Source organism: Fukomys damarensis, unplaced genomic scaffold (assembly GCF_012274545.1).
Source record: "Fukomys damarensis isolate Sample0158 unplaced genomic scaffold, DMR_v1.0_HiC HiC_scaffold_37, whole genome shotgun sequence".
NCBI classification, from domain to species: Eukaryota; Metazoa; Chordata; class Mammalia; order Rodentia; family Bathyergidae; genus Fukomys; species Fukomys damarensis.
Genome location: NW_022900949.1, coordinates 25,419,048 through 25,442,406, shown reverse-complemented (window position 1 = coordinate 25,442,406; position 23,359 = coordinate 25,419,048). Strand labels below are relative to the sequence as shown.

The following is a 23,359-nucleotide window of genomic DNA, read 5'->3' as shown; positions in this document are numbered from 1 at the left end:
CGCCGGCTCTCGGCCCGGCAGCGACTCCGCATCGAGAGAGAAGCGTTCGGGCCCCTCTCACCCCTCAGCGCGTGGTGCATGCCGCCAATGCCGCTGTACAGCTCGAGGACCCGCAGGAGCTCCATGCCCGCGCCGCCGTCGGAGCCTCAGAGCTAGGCCTGCCGGTCCCTCCGCCTATCCAAACCCCGTGCGCGCCTCTCCTTACGCCTCTGGTTCCGCGGCTTTTCTGTTCCCCCCAACTCTTAACTGGGAGGCCCAATGCTTTAAGGGGCTGGCAGGGGTCAGAAAAGGGGCAAAGGACAGAAAACAGTAAGGCTTCCCAAGTGAATAGCAGGCACTTAGTCTGATTGATTTTCTGTCGTCTTTGTTTGGTGCTTTTTGGTGGACAGGAGTGGTAAAGAAACCCAGAGCTCAGTTGAGTGAAAACTACCTTCCCTCCAAAGTGAGTCAACACCAATTAGAGTCCAGAAAAAGTCATGTTTCAGGCTAGCTGCTTTTCCAGCCTTTAGACATGTGAAATGTTCAAACATTCCCTCCGCTGGATTGACGGAGATAAATCAGACAGAGAAGGTGGCACAATTACAAATAGTCACAGAGCGGAGCCTGATCATACAGGCAATGCTTGCTGTCATTGTTAATACGGTTAATTATATTTTACATTGGACAATATCCCCACATAGGATATGCTGTTAATATCACGTAAGATTATGTATGGGCCTCCAAGTGCGAAAGCTTTGATTCTCCTGGGCGGTCCAGTGACCAGATTGTTAGAGCACGATTATAAACTAAGTCACACAGAAAAGGGGAAATATTCTCATTGTCAAGAATGCCCTTCTATTTGTTCTCAGTGCTGCCACAGGTTAACCTTTGCTGAGAGGAATTTGGAAGAATCACTTGTAAAAATAACTTTTTTTTTAAAGAGATTGGCAGGCTTGCTAACGTAATACTGTTAACAAGTATTAAATAAAAGTATCACTCTTGTATTCAGATTTTAGAACTGATTAATCCATTCTAATGTGGTGTATGAGATTCACTTTTTAAACTGCAAATGTATGTTGTCCTCAAAGTGTTCTGTTTTTGTGGGTTATTTAAGAGTTATATTAGACCCCAGAGAGCCGAGTGTTAGCCTTGGCGTTGCCAATAACTGGCTGTGTGACTTTGAGATAAACCGAGTCTCCTCAACTGTAAACTAAGGGGAAGGAAGAGGTAGACAGGATTGCTGAGCCTGAGCAATTCCAAATTTTCATGGGTGAGTTAGTATTTGAAACAATGAGTTCTGATTTGGCCCCGTGTTAATTTTCTGATCAAATTAAAATATCTAGAAAGACTTTTTAAAAAATCTGCTTCCAATCAAGTGTACCATTAAACCAATCCAACATATAGAAACCATATAGACTAGCATGTGTGTGTGTGTATGATGAAGCATACTTATTATTAGTGCCATAAATAAATTAGCAGCACATAAAATACAGATACAAATACATAGTCCTAATGATTTATATAGTCAACAACTAATATATGGAACAAATCTCAAAGATCTTGCCCTGTGAGGGAGAGATAGTACATACATACATATATATGTAGCAGCATTGATAAAAAAAAAATACCAACCTAATGAAAAGGGAGAGACCCCAAGTCACAGGAAAGCTAATTACAAACTGTTCACTTTGGTACTTGAGGGTCTTCACAAGTAGTTTAGAACTTACTTTTCTTCCTTTAGTTTTTTTTTTCATTTTTGTTCTGGTATAAACTCCTCAGCAGTTACAAAACACACTGTTCCACTTGTCCCCTTCTTTTCCCTCACTTATGTTGTTCAACTTCCTAAAAGTCTCAGACTTCTTCAAGACATGCATATCACTTGGAACATTCCTTCTAGATGCCCAGGCCTCTCTGGTTCACTGCTGTTTTCTCCGTCTCCTTCATCTGCTGAAACACATATCCTCCTTGTCCCTAACACTCAGTCTTTTGTGTTTCCTTGGCCCAGTTTCCAGCTCTATAAGCCACTGCTCTCTATGTACACTTTCCTCTCTAAAGCTTATTACATGTGATAATCATTTCAAGAAAGAAAAACTTTCTCATAATCATGATTTACAACCATATCCGTGCAAGCATGTATCAATGTTGGGCCCCTTGGATTATGTAGAAACTCTCTCTTCTGATCACTGCTACAAATTGTATAATTGCCCCCAATTATATAGAAAATGCAGGGGGCTAGGTACTGATACCACAATAGAGAGAAGCTGAGCATAGAGGCAGGATGAGCAAGTACAGAAAAGAAAATACATTCTGATTACTTTTTTCTCAAAATGAAATGTTTGTAAGGAAAAAAATCTGCAAAGGCACAGCTTCTCATGAAGTTATCCTCAGTGACTTATCCCAACTGCTTATATTCTAATTAGATAAACTCAGCATACTTTTGGAAAAATATAAACAACTGTCACAACTTGGACTTTAGTGTACTCCGTGCATTTTCTCTTCAAACAGAAAATGTACTTGAAAAAACCCAAATGTTAGCTTCACTTGGAAAGATTAAAGGAAGATTTAAAGCATGTAGGAAATAAGAGCACACCGTACTACCAAGGGATGCATTAAAATTATAATAGCACACTTGATTATTGAAGAGTTCGTTGTGTGCCTTGGAATCCAATGCCATCTCCTTCTTCCTCTCCTGCCTGTCATTAATATCTAACAAAATTAAACAAAGTCTGCCAAATGCTTAAAATAATTTTGGCCGTCACCTTTCAGTTTCCCATGATCTGGTCCGGTCTTTACAACCCATCCAACTGCGATTTGGAGTCCTGTATAGGCTCAGCCACAGGGAGAGACTCAACTGGCTTATACCTATTTGACGAGCAGCCTGCTCTCTGGTTTTACACAGGAAAAGAGGATGGTCTTTAGGAACTGCACGGAAAATGAAAAAGTCATCATATGGAATCAATCAACAGTAAATGTCCTCAGGAGAGGAAATTATAATCAGAAGAAACTTGAATTGGAAAGATTCCTGGAGATTATCTGCCACACACGAGTGCCCACAGCTTGAGATTGCTCTCCATGTTTGCACCCCAGCGTTAAGCCGGTCTTGTGGACTGCTAATGAGGGGCACAGCAGCCTTCACGGAGTGAGCTATCTGATGACACCGAGCTTCAATCATTAAAAACTCTTCGTTATCACCATTCCAATTCCAGGTCCTTTTTTTGGGGGGGGTACTAGGGATCGAACTCGGGACCTCACACTTGCAAGGCAGGCGGCAGAACCACTGAGCTAAACCCTTGGTCCTTCCAGTTCCTTTAGATTACTCCTCTGTACTAACGTTCAAAAACTCCTTCCCTCTTCTATCATGGGTGCTGCTGTGGTTAAGAGTGTAAGCTCAGAAGCCACCGTATAGAGAGGAATCAGACGCCTGCACTTCCTGCCAGGTAACTTGAAAGTCACTTAACCTTCCTAAGTGCACCTCTAAATTATACAAAGAAGAAGACAGGCCAGGCATGGTGATGCATGCCTGTAATCCCAGCACTCGGGAGGCTGAGGCAGGAGGATCGCTGTAAATTTGAGACCAGCCTGGGCTACACTAGGTCAGTCTCAACTACTCAACTACATGGTGAGACCCTGTCTCAACCCCCCCCAAAAAAAAACAAAAGAGAAGGACATGTGATTGCCATGAAGGGTACACGAGGATTAAAAGCAATTAGTCTAATCCCCAACAAAAATAAATGCATGTTCATTAAATAGTATCTATATACTTGCACCCACTATTCTATACGCTGCAGTCTCAGTTACCTGCATTCAACTGGAGTCAGGAAAGAGTGAAGAAGAAATTCTAAAATCAACTCATAAGCTTGAAAGTATTACCATTCTGAGTAAGACCCTGAAGTCTTGTACAAGTCCCACTCCATCTGGCCTTGAGATGAGTCAGTCCTTGCCTGGCATATCCCTGTGACGATGCTGCTTGCGACATTTAGATTATCAGATCTGTTGCAAAAGTTATTGTGGGGCTTGTGACCCTTATTTTACTTAACAGCAGCCCCAAAGCACAAAAGCAGTGATGCTGGCTATTTTATGGCAGTGTATTATTATATTCTCTTATTATTGTTAATCTCTTTCTGTGTGCCATTTTCAAATTAAACTGTCATAGGTATGTATGTTTGCACAGAACAAGTCCATAACAGACTCAGGGTTCAATACTATCTATGGTTTCAAACATCTCCTGCGGTCTTGGTGACTACAGTCATGACAAGAGCTGAGAGCCCGGGATTTAGCTCAGTGGCAATGGACCTGCCTCGCAAGTGCAAGGTCCTGGATTCAATCCCAGGTACCACGGGGGGGGGGGAACCCACAGACAAACAAAGGACAATAGCCGAGTGCTACATTTTCAATCCTTCAAAAGTGTCATCTGGCACAGTCCACTCCAGTGTGGTGATCACCAGGCGCTGAACACAGTCGGACCAGAAATCACGGAGTGCCCCAGAGAGCCACAGACACCTCAGGGCTCTCGGAGAGTGCTTAAGCGGATCTTAGGCTTGACAGGGGGTGAGTGAAGACCGGAACTCTGGAAACCACCGACATGGCTGAGGGAGTACTGAGCTCAAAAACACAGCAGGGTCAAAGACAAAGAGCAGCACCCATAGTAAGAGAGAGAGAGAGAGACTCTCTACTTCCTGATTCACAGATAAACCGATACAGCTGTGAGAGGTAGGCCTGCAGATCTGGCAATCACCAGGGAAAATTGCCACAGTGACTTCATCCGTAATGCAGCATGGGTGGAGACGACCTGGGGGACACATGAGAGGGAACCTAACTCTTTATTGTGTTATTTGTTTACTGATGCTTTATTTAGTGACTTTGGTGCCAGCCCACTGAAGATTTTCAATTACGATTTTTTAAAACTAAAAATCTATCATTTATTTCAGACCATACAATTGCCAATCGTAACATCGTCCATTTCTTAAGCACAGGACTACTTCACTAATTTCATGGGTTATGTAAAACTCTGCTGTACCCTAGGATAGTCACTAGTCACATCTAAGGATTCCGGCTGAAATGAACATGAAAAGCAGTTTGCCATTCCCAGCGGGCCTGTGACAAGTACTCAGCAGTCAAACATGGCCAATGGCCACCCTATGGCTCAGGGCAGGTATAGAGTATTCCCATCACCACAGAAAGTTCTATTGAGCAGAACTTCCCTAGAATGTCTCCAAGCTACTAACTGTGTGGGTAGATCAAGTATCAAGTTGTGCACCAGCTGCCTACTAGTTGCATTTGAACACTGATTCTAAGTAAGTGTCCCAAAAGGATGGAGAAAAAAGGAACTCAAATAAAAGCAAATCTTGCAGCCTAACATCCCATCTCTTTCTCTAGTATCATTACATTACTGACAGATTGTCTCACACACACACACACACACACACACACACACACACACACACACACACAAAACCAAAAGGAAAAAAAAGAAACAGGAAACTGCACATGTGCTCTACTGGTGACATGATAAACCTTTCAGAGAAAAAGAACAGATGGAAAATGAACTTCCTGGTGTCTTTAAAGAGTAGCACTTTTCCACTGTAAAGTATATAGTAGCAACTTCCTACTGTAAATAATGTTACCTCATACATATCTCTGAAGAAAAAGGATGTGTTTTTAAAAGTCAGAATCAAGAGGTAATTCGATAATTTCTACTGAAAACATGGAAGTCATGGGGTTTTCTTGATGGTTTGCCATTTGTATGTAATCAGTCATAGCTTCTCACATTGACTTTCCTCTAAGATGTTATTTCTGAAGCGTTTTAATTGAAAACTGTTTTTGCAGCACAAATTTAAAGCTTGCATTGTTGCCGATAGTGGAATTTTGTCTTTAAAGCTGCTTTCACGAGCTCCCGGCAAGTTAGAGCTAGAAGGAAACTCAAAGACTATTTGGTCCAGGGTTTCCAAACTATTTTCAGAAACAACCTTTTGTCCAAATAAATACTCACATAGAAGCAGTACACAGAGAGACGGAGAAATGGAATGAATGCATGGGTGGTAGTGGGTCCAAACAATTGCAAATCATATCTGCTACCCCCATGCACTCCCATGCCTGCCTCTAAATGACCTTGTGGGGCCTGAATCATAAACCATTGATTTCATCCAACCTGTTTTAGAAATCTACAAAGAGGGTCTAGGGTGTAGCTCAATGGTGCCACGCCTGCCTGTCAAGTGTAAGGTCCTGAGCTCAATCCCCAGTACTGGAAAAGAAAAGAGAGAGACAGAGAGAGAGAGATATCTAAAAAGTTTGCACATCTTGTCTGGTCCCCCAGCTGGATGGAGGATATGGAAGCCCAGCTCAGATTCCTCCAGAGGCCTCTGCTATCTGCATTCGTGTAAAGGCTATACCATAACGTAGGACAGAAAATTAAAAATAAATAAATGAATAAGAGGCTAACTTGCCCAAGGCCTTCTGAACCCTGGCACACAGAACCAAACCCAGCAGCTAAACTGACGTGGACCTAAGAGCAATGATATTTCCTTCTGAAAAACAGCTTGACCTGAGAACTTCTGAGATCTCCGAAGCAAAAAAGAGCCTGTACGACAATATATGGTTGTAAAGGGCAGACAAGAAGAGCAAACATTCCTTCATGCGATTGGGCTAACTACTAATATGTAATGGTTGTGGAAAAGACGGCTTCATAGGGTGGAAGGAACGTGGTCCTTAGGATTGGACTGATTAATACAAATCCTGCCACATACACCCGATTCTTAATGTATGAAATTGACAATGTGTACTAACAGGGTAGTTGTTTACATCGAATTATTAGATATAGGAATAGATAGAGACATACATACAAATAGATAAAAGATGATTGATAGATAATAGATACTAACATACTTAGCGCAAAATAGTGTACTCGTTTCTTTCCACTTTCTGCACAACTTTGTCATAAAGGATAGCCCTTTTCCTGTAATATAAAATTACAGTATATCCAAGTATATTACCAAGACATAAATTTGTATGTTACTAACAAGATCCCTTTCCTTGCAGCTTTTATTACACCCTTCAGATGGGAAAATATCACCCATGATGAGAACAGAGAAAACAGAATTTAATGCCTTTGAGAGATGCTATACTCTGCTCTTTTTCCCTAGTAATTTACCTGAGTATTCAGAACTGCTGGAGGGCACCAAAACATACAACCAGATCCAACGATACCGGGAAAAGGACGTACACGTTCCACAAAATACCACGTTATTCGCGGTCTTTCTAAAAATCACACAGTCATCACACCTGATAAACTACACCTCCAAGTAAAATGATGCACAAGAATTTTTTTTTTATTTTATCCGTGAGCTAGGTACTAGTTAACATGTACAACTGTATCCGTGTGATAGTTACCTGACTGTGTCGACGTGAGTAAGAAGCATCCAACTGAACTGGATCGGCACACTTGTGGGTATAGCGGAAGGGGTTGACTGAAGACAGAAGACCTGCTCTGGGTGTGAGTGGCACCAACCAATAGGTGTGCAGCTTGAATGGACACAATGGAAACTGGCTTCTTTTTCGTCGGAGGAGCTCCAGTCTCCACCCCACCTTGGATGCCATCTCCTTTCTTCTAGAGCAGACCCTTCCGCCTTCCATGCAGACACGTCAGCCTCCTGATGCTGCCTTGCACGGGACACTACAGTGAGCTCCCAGCCTTTCACTGGTTCCTTCGGATCTCCGGCACATAGACAGACAGTCCTGTGGCACTTTTCCGCGTGACTTAGGCACACCTTGTAAATCCATATGCATTGGTGTATCTTGTATTAAATGTGTTTCTCCAGGAAGCACGGACTGATACACTCAGACTCATTCTCATATGACCCAACTGTGTTAAAAATAACCAAAACATAATAACAGTTCTAAAGAATATTCTGTATTCACTCTACACCAGAAGGAAAAAATGCTTTGTATTTATTTTAAAGGTAACCTTATTAGCTTTCCAAGTCACTTCTGTAAGTTGAATACAAACACAGCTTGTCCCCCAAACTTTTCCTTCATCCTTGAAATTCAAAGTTTACAAGGTAAAACTTTTTCCTCCAGGAAGTGTTTCATTTCCATGTAAGGTAATTACTGCCAAGATAAAATATCTAAATTCCCCAAAGGGATCTGTGCTATATTTAATCACTTAAAAATACAGAGGGACTAAAACAGACTGTATTTCAATAGATAGCAAAAGTATGTTTTATTAGTAGGATAGTACCAATCACATGGATCTGTAAGCTTCAAATAATTTTATAAATCTTTAAAATACTTATTGATCAATTTTAGAGCTGTCGGCTTTTCTTTTTTTAATAATTCCATTTCTTACAAAAACAAAACGTAGAAAACTTCCTGTGATTTGTTCAATGTCATTTAAATCAATATTCCCCAAGATAAAAGAGATACATTTACAAAACATCGCCATATTTGTAAAAGAAGAAAAACTAGGAGATAACACCTCCCTCAAGACCTGGAAACTACCAAATAATAAAGAAAAAGGAGTTGGCATGTATCTTGAGGGAAATTTTCATATTAGGAGTTTAGGAAAGAATGTAAGGAATCTGCACGGCAAACTCTTTTTTTACTCCTTTCATTTTAGGGCTGCGTCCTACAGTAGAGTGGGAAACAATACGACAGTGAGCATTATTTACACATTCTTGCAGACCTTATAGTTTTAAAATCCCAAAAGTAATATTGCCAGTGCATGAGATTACTTGTTCCCTATTGGGAGGAGACGTTGTTATTTGGAAAACAAATGTTTGGGTATTACCTGAAGCAAAAGGGGAGTAGAAACAAGACATCAGAAAAGTTCATAACATCAGAAGTGCAATCCAACTGCAAGAGTCTCTCTTTTGACTGCTCTTGTCCTTTTTAATACTAATAAAATACTTATGCTTATTATGCATAATTTTTTAAAATAGAGACATTTTAAAAAGAAAATTAAAACTACAAGCATACCCAGGACTCATCTGTTGATGTTTCTCCCCTTAATTCTTGCATTTTTGCCTTTCTTACTTTATCGTTAATCTTTTACCAAAGTCAGAATCTTGCAGACCTATTTTAAATATGATCCTTATCAGTTCTACATTTCACTAAACATACCAAAGAGACACACGTTTTTAATGTCATCTTTATTTTTTTCTGAATTTTAGAATACATGCCAATTTTGAAAGGTAAAGACAAATACAGAAGTGTAAACAATAAACAGACACATTATTCTGCAAACCTCAATTCTATCCTACTCCCCAAAAGCTAACACTTTTAACAGCTTGCTGAATACCTTTCCTGCTTTTTTCTGTAGTACATAAACAACAATAATTTACTTTTTAATTTTCTCAACACTGAATCTCTCAATATAGAATAGGAAGTTTCAGCTTTGCACCTTACCAAGAACAGTGTAACGGCCATTCTTTGTGTTAACTTTCATGGATCTTTGATATTTTCCTCATATAGACTCTCAAATCACCTATGGGAAGATAGATGATTTATCATTATTACCTATATTCTTAAAACCTGTGACAAGGCTGGGGCTTTAACTCAGTGGCTCCAGAGCCTGCCTCACAAGCACCAGGACCCGAGTTTGATCCCTGATACAACAAAACAAAACAAAACAAAAACCTGTGACCACAACTGACTTCTAGAAAGAATCAAAATCCTGCTAACAGTGCTAGAGGGTGCTCACCTGCTTCATCGTCATGAACAGACACTGTCACATTTTAGCCAAAAAATAGTATGCTATTTTATTTGCCCAATTTTCCATTAATCTCAAGGATACTAATTGCTTATTAATCATCTGTATGTTTTCCTTTGGTAAATTATCTCTGATATATATCCTTTTTCTACTGAACTGACATGTTTCCTAATGAAGTATTACTATTTTATTTGTGCTGTTAATAAGGTCATGTATACTTTTTAATTTCCCAGCTCATCATTTTTCATTTAAATAGACTTGTAAGTGCTTTATGACACAGAAGTGTTTCATTTTCTGAATTCAAATATATGCATGTTTTATTTTTGACCTGTCATATAGCTTTTTTAGTTTAAGAAGTCCTTTACTTAGGAAAAATGAGCTAATTGAACCTCTATGTTATTCTTATTTTTAGTTCTTATATATAATGTAATGCAATTTTTCTAAATATGTTTGATTTGCGATACTTTTTATTAGTACATGTCTGCAGTGCGTGTTTCCCTTCCTTGTGTGGCACTGGTCCCTGTACATAACACATCTTCATTTCTGTTTTCATTCCCTTTCCCTCCCCTCCCTGTCCCTCCCTCCATCTCTTGGTCTCCTTCCCTTTCGAGAAAGATAACACAGTATATCCTTGTTCAGTAGGATGAGCATGGGAACCTGTTATGGCTTCTGTCTAATGTCTAGATGTCCCCGCAAAGCCTCGTGAGCTCATAGGCGGGGCTTTTGGGAGGTGACTGGATCACTGGATTGGTACACTGTTGATTTAGTATAGTTCTGGGTGTGGGTGATGGTTTTGCTGAAGAGAGAAGCCCCATCCTGGTGTGGGTGGCATCAAGCAATAGGCTTGTAGCTTTGATGGAATAAAGGTAGAGAAGAAAGAAAGCTAGGTGCTTCCTGCCTGCTGTGCCATGAACTGTTTCTCTGCCGTGCCACCCTGCCTTGGAACCAGCTGACTACTAACTGAGACCTCTACCAACTGTGAGCTAAAATAAATCTTTCCCGGGCTGGGGATTTAGCTCAGTGGTTCCTTGCCTGCCTGAGTTGGATCCCCAGTACCAAAATAAAATAATAAAATAAATCTTTCCTCTTTTAACTTCTGGGTTTGATATTTCATCCCAGCAATGAGAAAGTAACTAAGACAGACCTATTTCTTTCTTTTGATATGTCTGCTATTTTTTGCTAAAAATTTAACCCAGGTAGTCTGGCTCTTTCCTTTTAAAAAGTAAATGAAATTTAGTCTCCCAGCTCAGAGGATACAAAATATCAGACTTGTTTTCTTTCATATAGTAGACTGCCTGATACATTTTATATATACATATATAAAACATAAGTAGAGCTCCCTCATTTCGTGAGAAAATTGAAACATTCTACTGAAGCAGAATTAGTAGACAAATAAACAGAACTATTTTTTATAATTATAAAAACTGCTGATGTGCATACTTATGTCAAACTCTTGGGTGACATCGTTATGTCAACAATCATGGACTCTATTCAACTAAGACATAAAAAATAAGTATCACAAGAATAATATCTAAAATTGGTCATGTTTGATTTTTTAAAAAATAGCTTTTTTGCACTTAATCTAATTTTATTTCCACAACAATCCTGTGACTAGGTATCAGTAAAGCAATGTCTCTGACAAAGAAACTAAGGTTAAAGATTCTTTTAAATTGTAACTTGTTTAAAATCAAACAACTAATGGGTGACTTCAGACTAAAAGGCAGGCAGAAATTAAATAAGCAATTAATTTTTGTATCAAATTCTAAACACTTGTTTATCATCAATGTTTATATTAATCATTCTTGATATTTATGCTCTGCATTTCCTGGTAATCAAGATGGCTCACAAATTCTCTTATATACACATACCAAACACTTTGCTTCATTCCAATGAGAGAACTCGTAATGAGCAATGCATATGGTTTTCAGACATAGAAACAGATCTCAAGAGACAAGTTGGCCAAGTCACTGGAATATAAGACTCTTACGGGATTTTTATAAACCTAGGTTGAACTTATGTCCTAATATGGAAAGGCATGCCTCTTCTCACTAGAGAGATTATTCTAGAATTTCAAAAACGAACCCATATATTTCATAATAACCCACTCATCTGGATTGCCCCTCTGAGAAAGCAGAGTCATGCAAACGATTAGTCCTATAGTTTAGACTCCAGCCTGTTAAATATTCTTTTTAAAACTCAAATCATGAAAGCATTCTTTTCTATCATTTATTTGTTCTCTCATAATCCAAGACTCACCAGTTTCCCCGTTCTCCAACCACTACGCTATTCACACTCTATGTGGCTGCACACATTAATGATTCACCAGCACAGTGGTTCTCAGAATTGTTTGGAAGACTTGTTACAGCATGGATTGCTGGCCCCACCATCATCTGAGTTTCAGATTCAATTGGTCTGGGGTAGGGACTGACACTTTGAATTTCTAAATCATTCCCAGGTGGCATTGATGCTACTGGTCAGAGTACCACACTTGGAGAACCAAGTGCCCTCTTGGAGAACAAGCTCTCCCCAGAAAACAGCCAGAGGCCAAGGTTCACGCATCCCTAGCACACATGGTGCCCAGTGCCTTGGCCTCACATGGAAGACTTCTATCCAGAGAAGAAAAGAAGCATTTTTCATGACTCATTGCCTTTTTTAAGCTTCTCCAGCCACAAAATTAAGAACAGAAAGAGACTAAATTGAAAGCACAATAAAAACAGCTAAAGTAACACTCTCTTAAATTTCAAGATTTACATCAGGGTTTCTGAAATCAGGACAAAAGGTGCGGCAGGAAGCCAAGTGACTCATTTTGACCACACTGAAAGCTGGTACCACTGAGGCTCCCAGCAAAAACTGGATCCCAGGGTCCAGGGATGTAGCTCAGTTGTGCCACACCTGCCTGGCAAATGCAAGGTCCCAAGTTTGATTCCCAGATGGGGGAAAAAACAACCCAAAACTGGATCCAAACCGGAGTACTCCTGTAGCAATCCTAAGGTAAGGGGAAGTGGGAGGGATAGGAGAAAGGAAAGAAGGGAAAGGAATAAATATGAGAAAAGGAAAAAATAGAAACAAAGTCTTTGTGAATAGGGAGGGGTAGAGGGGTTTAAGGGAGGGCAGGGGAATGGGGAAAAAATATAAGAACCAAGATGGATTATGTGAAGGTCCAAATTCCCAATAATGAATATAAGCATATTGAATACCTACAATGTATCAATCAAATTAATTAAAAAAAAATCTAACACCTAGAAGCCAGCTCGGATCCTTGGCTTCTGGCTCATTTTATCCGTTACTGGTAAATTCTTCTATATCATTCTCCAAGTACATCACTGACCTCTACTTCTTTTCAGTAACTAACTTTTCTAAAACTGCTCTACTACTCTTGACACAGAAAAACAATCAACTGTGAGTAGGTGCTGTTGGCATAGCAAGCAAGTAGGATATCTGGAAAGAGAAATCTGGCAAGGGAGTTTCCTTCTGATTTCTTCATCTTTGTAACTACCAACTCTGGGCAACTTTTTAGAGGAGACTATAATTCCATTTTTCATCTCTTCGAGGCAAAAATAAGGCATTGTATGTGATGATATAAAGCTCCTCAGTATTCTGTTTTAACAATATACGTGTGGCTGGTGCTTTAACACCTTTACATTCAACACAATAAGTGACAATAAATGTTAATACGAGATATAATATTTTTGGTTGGAAAACAAGCTACCATTAACATATTCATGTATTGCAGACATCACCAACCTTTTACACACCACAGGTCCTTTACATTTCGATATATGAGCCAGATAATGAACAACACACAGTTAAGTAGGAAACTTGTGCCCTCAAAATGTAGTTTTCCTGGCTTAATCCAAATGAAATAAAATAGAAGCAAAATGGGAAGGTTACTGAATGCTCAGATTTTGAAATAAGTCATTTTTGTCTGAGGATGAGTCACCAAAACTACTTCCTTAGTGATAAAAGTTGCCTAAGTAACCAGGATGCTTTACCATGCAAAACAGTGCAGGGGCAGTATGTTGGGTTTCAAAGCCACTAGTCATTTCCTTTACTTAATTGCTAACTGCTATTCCCGGCTGCCATTTGGGGACCTGTGTTTTATGCAGTAACCCAGCAACTAGGTATCTCGATATATTTTATCAAGGAGAACAAAACAGTGAACTTTAAATTCCTATGGATCTCAGAGTGAAAAATCAGTGTTCTTTCACCAAGGGGTGAAATTTAGGGGGACATTAGGAAGATATTTACCTAGATCTCAATGTGGCCACAGCATCATGCAAGACATAGACACAAAATTATTCAGCAGAAGAAGAAGCTGATAATGGATCCTCTAAGAATAAGGAAGGTGCTTTCTTCATTTTTGTGTCCTTTGCACCTAGCAGGCAGCCTGGCACACACGAGGACTCAAAATACAAGAGTGGAGCCAGGCGGGGTGGTGTGCAGTCATCATCTTAGCATTCTGGGAGACCGAGGTAGGAGAATCCAAAGTCTGAGCTAAGCCTGGGCAGCTTAGTGACTTCATGAGACCCGATGGCAAAATAAAAATTTGAAAGGTAGGGTAGAAAAGGAAAAAATGGAAGCAAAGTCTCTGTAAATAGGGGAGGGTGGAGGGGGGTGAGGAGAGGGCAGGGGTATGGGGAAAATGGGAGAACCAAGACCTGTCATGTAAAGGTACAAGATGCCAATGAATGTAACTGTACTGTATATTTAAAAAGTACCAATAAACTCAATGAAAAAGAAAAAAAAAAGGTAGGGTAGGGATGTAGCTTCATGTGAGAAAGGCCTTGAGTTCAATTTGTAGTACAAAAACAAAACAAAACAAAAACAAAGGAGGAGAGGGAGGGAAGAAGGGAAGAAGGGAGGAAAAACAGTATTGAGTTATTGACTCTTTTGTTGTGTTTTGTTTTGTTTTTTGAGACAGGGTCTCACTACGTAGTTGAGACTGACCTGGAACTCATTATGTAGCCCAGGCTGGTCTCGAACTCATAGTGATCCTCCTGACTCAGCCTCCTGAGTGCTGGGATTACAGGCGTGTGCCACCATGTCCGGTGTCATTGACTCTTTTTGAGTACCCTATTTATGCAGTAATCGTACCACTACTGCAATTAGGACTTGATCAGGCTTTTCACATTTGGGCACCTGCTTGTCCCTTATATTCACAATGGAACTCTGGCACGTCCTGCTGTTGCCCCTCATGCATGCGAAGTACTACCAGGCAACACTGAAGAAAATACATATATGCTTACAACTTGGGTTAATTTTTGTGTGTGTGCACTGTTAATTTGTTGCTTCAGCAATAGGGTATTTCCATGGAATGTTCATTAACGTCATCCTTATTTTCAAACGAAGCATGTTCATAGTACTTCACATGCAACCTTGGTTGCCTATAACTCCGTGGGCCTCTCCTCCCTCTGCACAAGTATCCCTCATTCAAGGTCGCACAACAGCAGTACTGTCGAGGAAGAAAATGTGAATGTATCTCCCTAAAATTCAACAGACTTAAATACGGGGAGCTGTTCACATTTACAGAATAATATGTTTCAAAAATGTGGCCAGTTTCTGTCTTTTCCACTAGCAAATGTGGCTCAGAATTTTTTGCCGGAGTCAGATGCTATGAGTGTTAAATTCATCCTGAAGGGTTGAGTCAGAAGTAAGAAATGAGATTGCCACAGAAAACCCTAAAAATGTCCATAAATGTCTTGGTGATTCTTCAGGACACCATATTCTTCTCTGAATCAAAAAGAATCCTGTTGGCGCATCAGAAGAGGAAAAGAGAAAAACCCACTGATAGACACCACGATAAGAACGCCAAAGAGACTAGAAGCAAAAGCAACAGTAACACACAATTGCTGTGGTGTGAGCGCTGCTATGCTGCAGTGAGGTTTGGAGCTTGCAGAATGGAACAGAACTCCCTAGCTGGATGTTGGAGCAGGCTCATTATCTTCTCTGTGCCTCAGTTTCTTCATGTGTCAAGTAGGGCAGGTGTGAGAATTAAATAAGTGAACACATGTAAAGTGCTGGTCACATAGGAGACCCTCGATATATGTAAGCAATCACGGTTTCCATTACCTTCCCTGTCTGGGCAGGACTTCAGCTTTCGTAATGATATCATGATACGAAGCCAGTGCAGAATTAGTAGAAGAGAAACTTAGATCCAGACTTGCACACCTCTGCACTGTCTCACACATGGTTCATTATTTTCTTCAGTACTGGATTAAGCCCACGGAGCCCTCACACTGAGCTTTTAAAAAAGTCCCCAGATTTTTTAGACCTTTTAAAGAACCTTTTGGTTTTTTATTTCAAAAATTTTATCTCATTAAGCCACAAAGTTGCCCAGGCTGGGCTCAGACTTTTCATCCTCCTGCCTCAGCGCCTGAAAAAGCTGGGGTTACAGGTGGGCACCACTCTACCTGGTTTAATCTTTTAAAGTTGTAGAGAGGATGCATGAATAAAGTATACTATTTTATCAGCACAACTCTGTAATTTCTGTTACAGGCAACATGCATTTAATCTACATTAAGCTCTAGCTCCATAAGGTCCTTGGTCCTAATTCCTCATATCCATACAAGTCACATTTGAGAGCATTCTTCCCAGCACTTAGCTGATTAAAAACATAAAACCTAACTCAGCACTTTAGAAAACATCATCATAGAATTATGAAGAGGGCCACCATCCCTTATACTGCTACAGTCAACTCAGTATGGTCTTTATTTACTAATAACCTGGAATTTTAATGAATTTTATTTTTCTTTTTGCCTTGCTTCGTTTTATCATTATGATATTTTATATTTCCTTTTATTTGCCACAGTACTTCACTTAGGGATATGTATTTTTGCTATACTTCATTTTTACATTTTCATTTCTAACCTCTACAATACTACAGGACCTTGTTAGTACACTTAGCAGCAAAAGCTTGATAGGGTTTTTATAAACTCTAAGCGCATGAGACACAATCACAAGTAAATGTGACATCTAATATTCTGAAGGAAAACATCTGAATGAATGTAATGTTTCAGAGTTAAAGCATCTACTGATTGTCTACGCATAGAAAAACTGGTCAAATCATCAATCAGTTTTGAGACAAAGAGGATGGAGTTCTTATGCTTTTCCTGATTATACAGGAAAGAGTTTATAATTATATAGATAACTGATGATTCTCTTCCAACTCCTCAGGTTACCCTAGAGATAAATCATAAATTACTTTTTAAAAAATTTTAGTTCTGTAAAAGAAAACTATGCTGTTACACAAAGCTTTTCTCCTTATTAGATGCCTTGCCTAAATACTTGCAGAAAAAAAAAGTTTCCTCCACTTGGGAACTATGTAACCTCAAGATAAGCAGAATGAATTCCCAGGATGCCAATGCACATGGCAGATTTTCTCACCATAGAAGGACCTTTATGCCTATCATAAAAATGTGACTGAGACCAACATTATAAACCACTGGGCAATCACCTGCCAGTTTCCTTATGGTAGTGTCAGTCAATACATGCGCTTTGACCATAGGATTTAGTTTCCTTTTTGTAAGTAGCATGGTGGAGCTTTTAGGTTGCTTTGATTTCTCTTTTTCTTTTTTTTTTACATCAATTTAATCAATTTTGAAAGTCTAGCTTCACTTCTTTTCAAACATTAGCTGGACCTTTTTTGGCACTACGTGTCTGCTCTGTGTGTTACTTGACATCTTTTTTCTCCATACCATCCTTTTCCCATTATAGACTGTGAATCAGACTTTTATAATGTTACAAATTATATATAGTTCTAAAGGAAATTATCGCCTGTTTTTATTTGTCCTCAAATGTTCAAAGGCATCTCGGTGGGGGGTGCGGGCTTTAAGTTTCTTTTTCTTCTGCTTTTTAAAGAACTGCTTTAGAGAACACTGAGAAAGCATTTGATTTCATATGGGGTGTGGAGACCAAGCTACCATGCTCAAAGCAGCTAAAGAATAATATGAAATAGTGTGAATGACTCATTTTTTTCCTCATTGAGTTTATTGGTACATGTTAGGTATACAGTACAGTTACATTCATTATTGGGATCTTGTACCTCTACATGACAGGTCTTGGTTCTCATTTTTTCCCCTTATCCCTGCCCTCCCTTCACCCTCCTCCCCTCCCTTTTACAAACACTTCATTTCTATTTTTTCATTTTCTCATATTTTTTCTTTTCCCTTATTAGCTTTCCCCTACACTTTTCACTTTCCCTACATCTTTAGCCCCTTTCTTCCTATTTCACATTGTCCATTATATCATTAGGATCTAAGAATCAATCTAACAAAAGAAGCAAAAGACCTTTACACTGAAAACTACAGCATTCTGAAAAAAGAGATCGAAGAGGATATAAGAAAATGGAAAGATATCCCCTGCTCCTGGGTAGGAAGAATCAACATAGTGAAAATGGCCATATTACCAAAACTGCTATACAGATTCAATGCAGTGCCAATTGAAATTCCAACACTATATTTCACAGAACTAGAAAAAAGAATCCAAAAATTCATTTGGAATCATAGCAAAAGTCATCCTGGCAACAGACACATGGCAGTAGGTATAACAATTCCCAACCTGAAACTATACTACAAAGCCACTGTGATAAATACAGCATGGTCCTGGCAAAGAAACAGATCTGAGGATCAGTGGAACACATTGGAAGACACAAAAACAAATCCAGATGTACTCAGCTGTGTCATCTTTGACAAAGGAGCTGCCCATCCTCAGTGGAGGAAAGATAGCCTCTTTAATAAATGGTGTTGGAAAAACTGGATCTCAACCCGCCAAAGATTAAAACTAGACCCTTATCTTTTACCATGCACAAAATTAAAATCTAAGCAGGTTAAAGATCTAAATATTAAAACAGAAACACTAAACTTGCTGGAAGATAAGTTAGGCAGAACTCTGGAAGACATTGGCATAGGAAAAGACTTTATGACCAAATCCTCAGTAGCACGGGAACTGGCAGAAAGAATCAACAACTGGGATCTCCTCTTATTAAAAAGCTTCTGCACTGCAAAGGTGAATGATTCTTTTAAGTGAAAGGGTGTGGTGAAATGCTGCAGAATGTAAAAACACGTGCTCTACGTCCTCGGCCATGCGCCAGAGCTCCCCACAACACAGCTACAAGCGCGTCTTTCTCCTCATCAAAAATCGCAGTGAATGTCCACTGCCCACTACATTAATTACCAACTCCTCTCCCTGGCATTTAGTCCTCCAACGCATGGTCCCATGTTAGCTTTCAGTACCCTTTCTCCCTTACAACTCTCCTCTAGCCACTGGAGATGGAATTGTGAACAAAAGAGAACAATCCCTGTTCTCTTAGAGCTTACATCCTAGTGAAGGGATGTGTAATTCCCCTTTAGGTCATCGGGGAGTCTTAAGGAAGTCTTTAAGAAAAAGGGGTTATAGCACAAAGACCGATGCACTGGAGGGAGAAAGGAAAGGCTAGGAAGGGGAAGCCAACTGAAGTACTGGAGGAATGAAACAACCTAAAGGTGAGAGACAAACACAACAAAACAAGTGGGGAAAAAATGGCCGGGGAACACGTACCCATTGGACCTGAGTGATCCGAGAGTAAGGAAGTGGTAGATGATGAAAGTTTCCAATCTTGCTGTTTTTCTGTGTTGCTCCAAATAGGGAAGCTGGAAGGAGGAGCTGCTGTGATTGGTGGGTTTCACTGCATGTAATGCATCAGGTCCAATTTTGGGGGATACCTCTGAAGAGCTGGAACAAAGAGTAGGTGAAAACATTTAACTCATAATCCATATGAAAGTATGGATTTAGCATGGAGGTGAAAATGAATCTCCCTGCTTATTTGTGAATCCCTCTTCCATCATTTAAACAACATAAAACATATTACATGTGTCTCCCAAAGTCCTTAGAAATCTGTTCCTTCACAGCAAGATATATTCTATGCATCCTATCTTCTAGTTTCTATAGCACTGTGTGCACCTACATATTACTTGTGAATTGAATTGGTTGTTAGTGAGTAAGCTCTCACCAGCAAGGCAAAGACAAAAGTACACTTGGAATCAGGAAGACCTTGATTCAAGTTCTTGCCCCTCCTTACTTCTCCCACTAGTTCTGCAGTGAGAAAATTGTCACAAGTCCTAGACACTATCTGTGTGAAATGAATAATCAAGTCTATCTTGAAGGATACTGTGAGAGCATTCACTTAAAAGCATGCCCAATGTGCATCATCTGTTAGGCACAAAAATGAAAGCACTTGCAAAACTGGAGATTAGGGCACGGCAGACTGGCTGGGTGTGATCAGTTAATTACAAAATCCAATGTCATGTGTGTGCAGAACGGTTTCCAAAGCCCCATACATGGAAGCAGAAAGTGCCAGCTAGCTTTGATTCTACTCAGGAGAACTGGAACAAGTTTTGGATAGGACAACCAAGACCTGACACGAGACTGGGGAGTGGAGATACAAAAAGACTGTTGCCAGTGAGGTCTCCACTACTGTGTTCTCTTTCACAGCAGTCTGCTCGCCAGCTGGAGAGTGTATTTTTTCCTACTTGGACTTGGCCCAAACTTCCTCTGTTTCATTTCCTACCTTTACGAAACATAAAACTTTGCACCCTTTTATGCTCATTTTGTCCAATTCTTTGTTCAAGACAAGAACCTAGAAACCACCCCTGGAAGGACACGCCAGAACTCCAGAACCCAGCAATACTTGTGTCATTTACTATTAACATTTTTACCATGCCTCCCTGTTAGGTTTTGCCACAGTTTTAATTCTCTCATTTTGTAAGTACAATTTCTAACTGATACACAAGCCTACAGAGTACTGTCCATATTTCCACCTCCTCCTTTTATTCATCTTCTCATTTCTAACATTCCAGCCTGACAGATCTGCTAGTGGCCGGCCTCTTGACATGGTCCCCGGACAGCCAGCTCTCCCTGAGCCTTCATAGACCACTAAGCTCCCGTCCATACGGCTGACTGGCCTGTCAGATCATGTCACCCAATTCAACTGATATTACCACAGCTTGCAAATTCCAAAATCACTGCTAGTACTTCAGATGTGGGAGTGCTCACTCCTAGCTACAAATCACAGGGCAGTGTGCTTATTTATATACAAGTTGCATCACGCAGAGTCCAGCATTTAAAAATACTTCTGAGATAGGTTTTCACAGCCATCAAAAAATAAATATGAAAACCAAGAAAGTAATTTACTTGTGTACTGTTTACTTTCAAAAGCACATAGGGAGCATAGGATGAGTTAGTGTTCTCAAGGGTATTCCTGGAGATTTCTTCCCTCAGGCCTTTGACCCCGTGGGTGAGTCACTGTACCAGGCACTGTGTTATTTATCTCAGAGTGAAATGAATTATTTCCAAAATCTTATGCATTCTACAGGAGTAAAAGTGCTTTTGTAGCTTTTAATTCTCTGCGCTCCTTCGGGAACTGTTTCAACTTAACAGAAAGGACATACTAGATATTGCACATGGACACACACACACATGAACACACGTGCACTTGCGTCTATTTTACATATATATTTTTATACATCAGCTATGGCAAGAAAGCAGCCAGCCAGCCAGCCACAGCAGTGAGGTACGGAATAGGGACAGTTCAGGAAGAAGGGATACCTCTGATGACCCAAAGGGCAAGCACCCATCCCAGAAGTCAGCAGAGCCCCGAGGAATTCACTGTTGGGTGCCAATAGGGCGGGCTGCCACGCCACACCAGAGCCTGGCCCTCCTTTTCCGCAATGAGTCAGGCAGCAAGGGGCCTTGACAGCAGCCCTGGGATCAACATTCCATGTGGGAGGAAGGCATACCCTCCCTTCCCCCCCAGGGAAATCGCTTTTCTCGTCCTAAGGGTTCCAGGAAAACTCACAATGGTGACATTTGCCCAGCAGTGGCTAGAATAAAGGGCTCTCAGTAAGCAGCGTGGTAACGTGAGGCATGAGGCTAGCCGGGGAATACTCTGGGGAAAGACTCCCAGCCTTGCAGTGGATGAGAGAAAAAAGAAAGCCACAGCAGGAGAGCTGGGGCCCTTAGGGTCCCGCAGCTCGACCTTGGCAGCGCCCTTTGCCAGAACCAACAGAGATGAGGTAAACAAAATATTGGCTAAAAGAGACTGGTACAAAGAAAAGAAAGCAAATCCTTTATTTGACTCTAAACTATTTTTTCTTAAACGCCAGGTAATCTCCGGTCTCTAGCCCTACCCCCCACCCCCACGTCTTCACTTATATATATTTTTGTAGAATCAGTTTACAGTGGCATGTAGTTAATCTCTTCCACACTCCGTAAGTCTGAGTACTCAAAAAGCCCGAGGTTTTTCAACCGCTGCTTAGTCACCAAGAGGTCTTTCTTCCGAGCCCAGCAGACACTTGGTTCTGCTCGCTACTAATATTGAAACAACAGCTCTTGCGTTGAGTGATTTCCCTAGAAAGATGAAGGTGACCAAAGCTGGACCTCTTGCGTGTTCTGCACCCCGGTCTGTGGGCAGTTTTATCTCCAGATCTCTCAAGACCAAGTCCATGAATTCTTGTGCAAAACAGGGCTTGTGTGAGATTGTCAGGACAGAAGAATCCTGCACTGCCCTGAAATGAACGTACAAAGCCATTTCCCCCAAACATTTCAACATTTGAGTTATACAACTGCCTTTCATTCGAACTCATTAATCAAATTGGGCTTCTCAGACAACACCTAATTAATTCTTTAATTGGCTCAGATTATACCTTTAATGACATCCACGAGCAAAAAAAAGAGGAAAAAAAAAAGCTTGCGATCATTGAATTTGATTTTAAACTAGGGACACCGAGTTTCCTCTTTCACCCAGAACTTTCAGATCGTGTTCAGTGTCGGGTGTGGCTCCGTGGGGGAAGGGGAAGCGCAGGAGGAGGAGACCGACGAGAAGGGGGAAGGGAACTTTTGCAAGAAAAGCCTCCCCAAGTGCATTCGTGATCCCACAGACCTGCAGTTGGCGGCTCTCCAAGATCTGCAGAAGTTTCTTTTCTGCTAAGGAAAAGTTCAGGCCTTGGAACGATGCCAGGCTTTGGTGCGTTCTGAAGAACCTAGGGACGCTCTCGGCTCACTAAGAACCGATCGCTCGGATCAAAGCGGGGACCAGGCCCTGAGTTGGTAAAACTCAGAGCGACCCACGCGCGCGCGCGCGGGGCCCAGCGGATCGGGCTAACGGTTTCCCCCGAACCGCTAGAAGCCCTCCGGCAGCCGTGACTCACGGCCAGTGACTCAGCGACCCCACCCTCTCCCCTGGGTTTTCCCGGGCCGCAGTCTCGCAGCTCCGGCCGTGTGAGGCTGGACTGTTCCCGCTAGGTCCCGAATACAGCACCCCAAGACAAGAGGATGGAAAAGGCTCGGCTACTGCAGCCCCGTTCCCTAAGGGCCCTGTGCGCCTCAGTCCCGCGCTCCGACCCCTGGCTCCCTTTGTCTCTTTCTCCGCGCGCTCGGATCTCCTGGACCCCTCACCCCGCCTTCTTCCTGCTCCGCGCTCGTCTCCCCACCCACCCACTCCGCCGTCCTCCCACGCGCGCTCCTCCGTCCACGCCCCCTTGGTGCCGTGCCAGGGACACCTGGGGTCCATTTTGCTGCGCTTCAGCGCACGGGAACCCGCTTTATTCTGCGCCTCGGGGTGAGCAGAACTCAGGCAGCATCAGCAAGGTCCCTGAAAGTTCCCTGAAAGTTCCAGCCCCGCCGAGGAAGTAACGGGCCGCGCCC

General features: G+C 41.2%; 1 protein-coding gene and 1 long non-coding RNA gene across 4 annotated transcripts in view; both read right to left on the bottom strand.

The window, feature by feature from the left end:
• The window catches only part of Trdmt1 (tRNA aspartic acid methyltransferase 1), a 42,117-nt gene extending 41,928 nt beyond the window's left edge, over positions 1-189 (bottom strand). For 2 of the 3 annotated variants that reach the window (XM_010607109.2, XM_033759358.1), the window contains exon 1: positions 62-189. In XM_010607109.2, the coding sequence (XP_010605411.1) occupies positions 62-125 (64 nt within the window). In that variant the 5' untranslated portion in view covers positions 126-189. The remainder of the gene's footprint in view (positions 1-61) is intronic. The other variant, XM_010607112.1, reaches the window with a different exon arrangement.
• Positions 190-9,196: 9,007 nt separating this feature from the next.
• LOC117284429 lies at positions 9,197-23,346 on the bottom strand. Its single transcript, XR_004515508.1, has 3 exons — positions 22,596-23,346; positions 19,217-19,390; positions 9,197-9,457 (listed from the first exon to the last, which is right to left on the bottom strand). It is a non-coding gene; the product is annotated as an uncharacterized LOC117284429 (long non-coding RNA).
• Between the last annotated feature and the right edge of the window lie 13 nt (positions 23,347-23,359).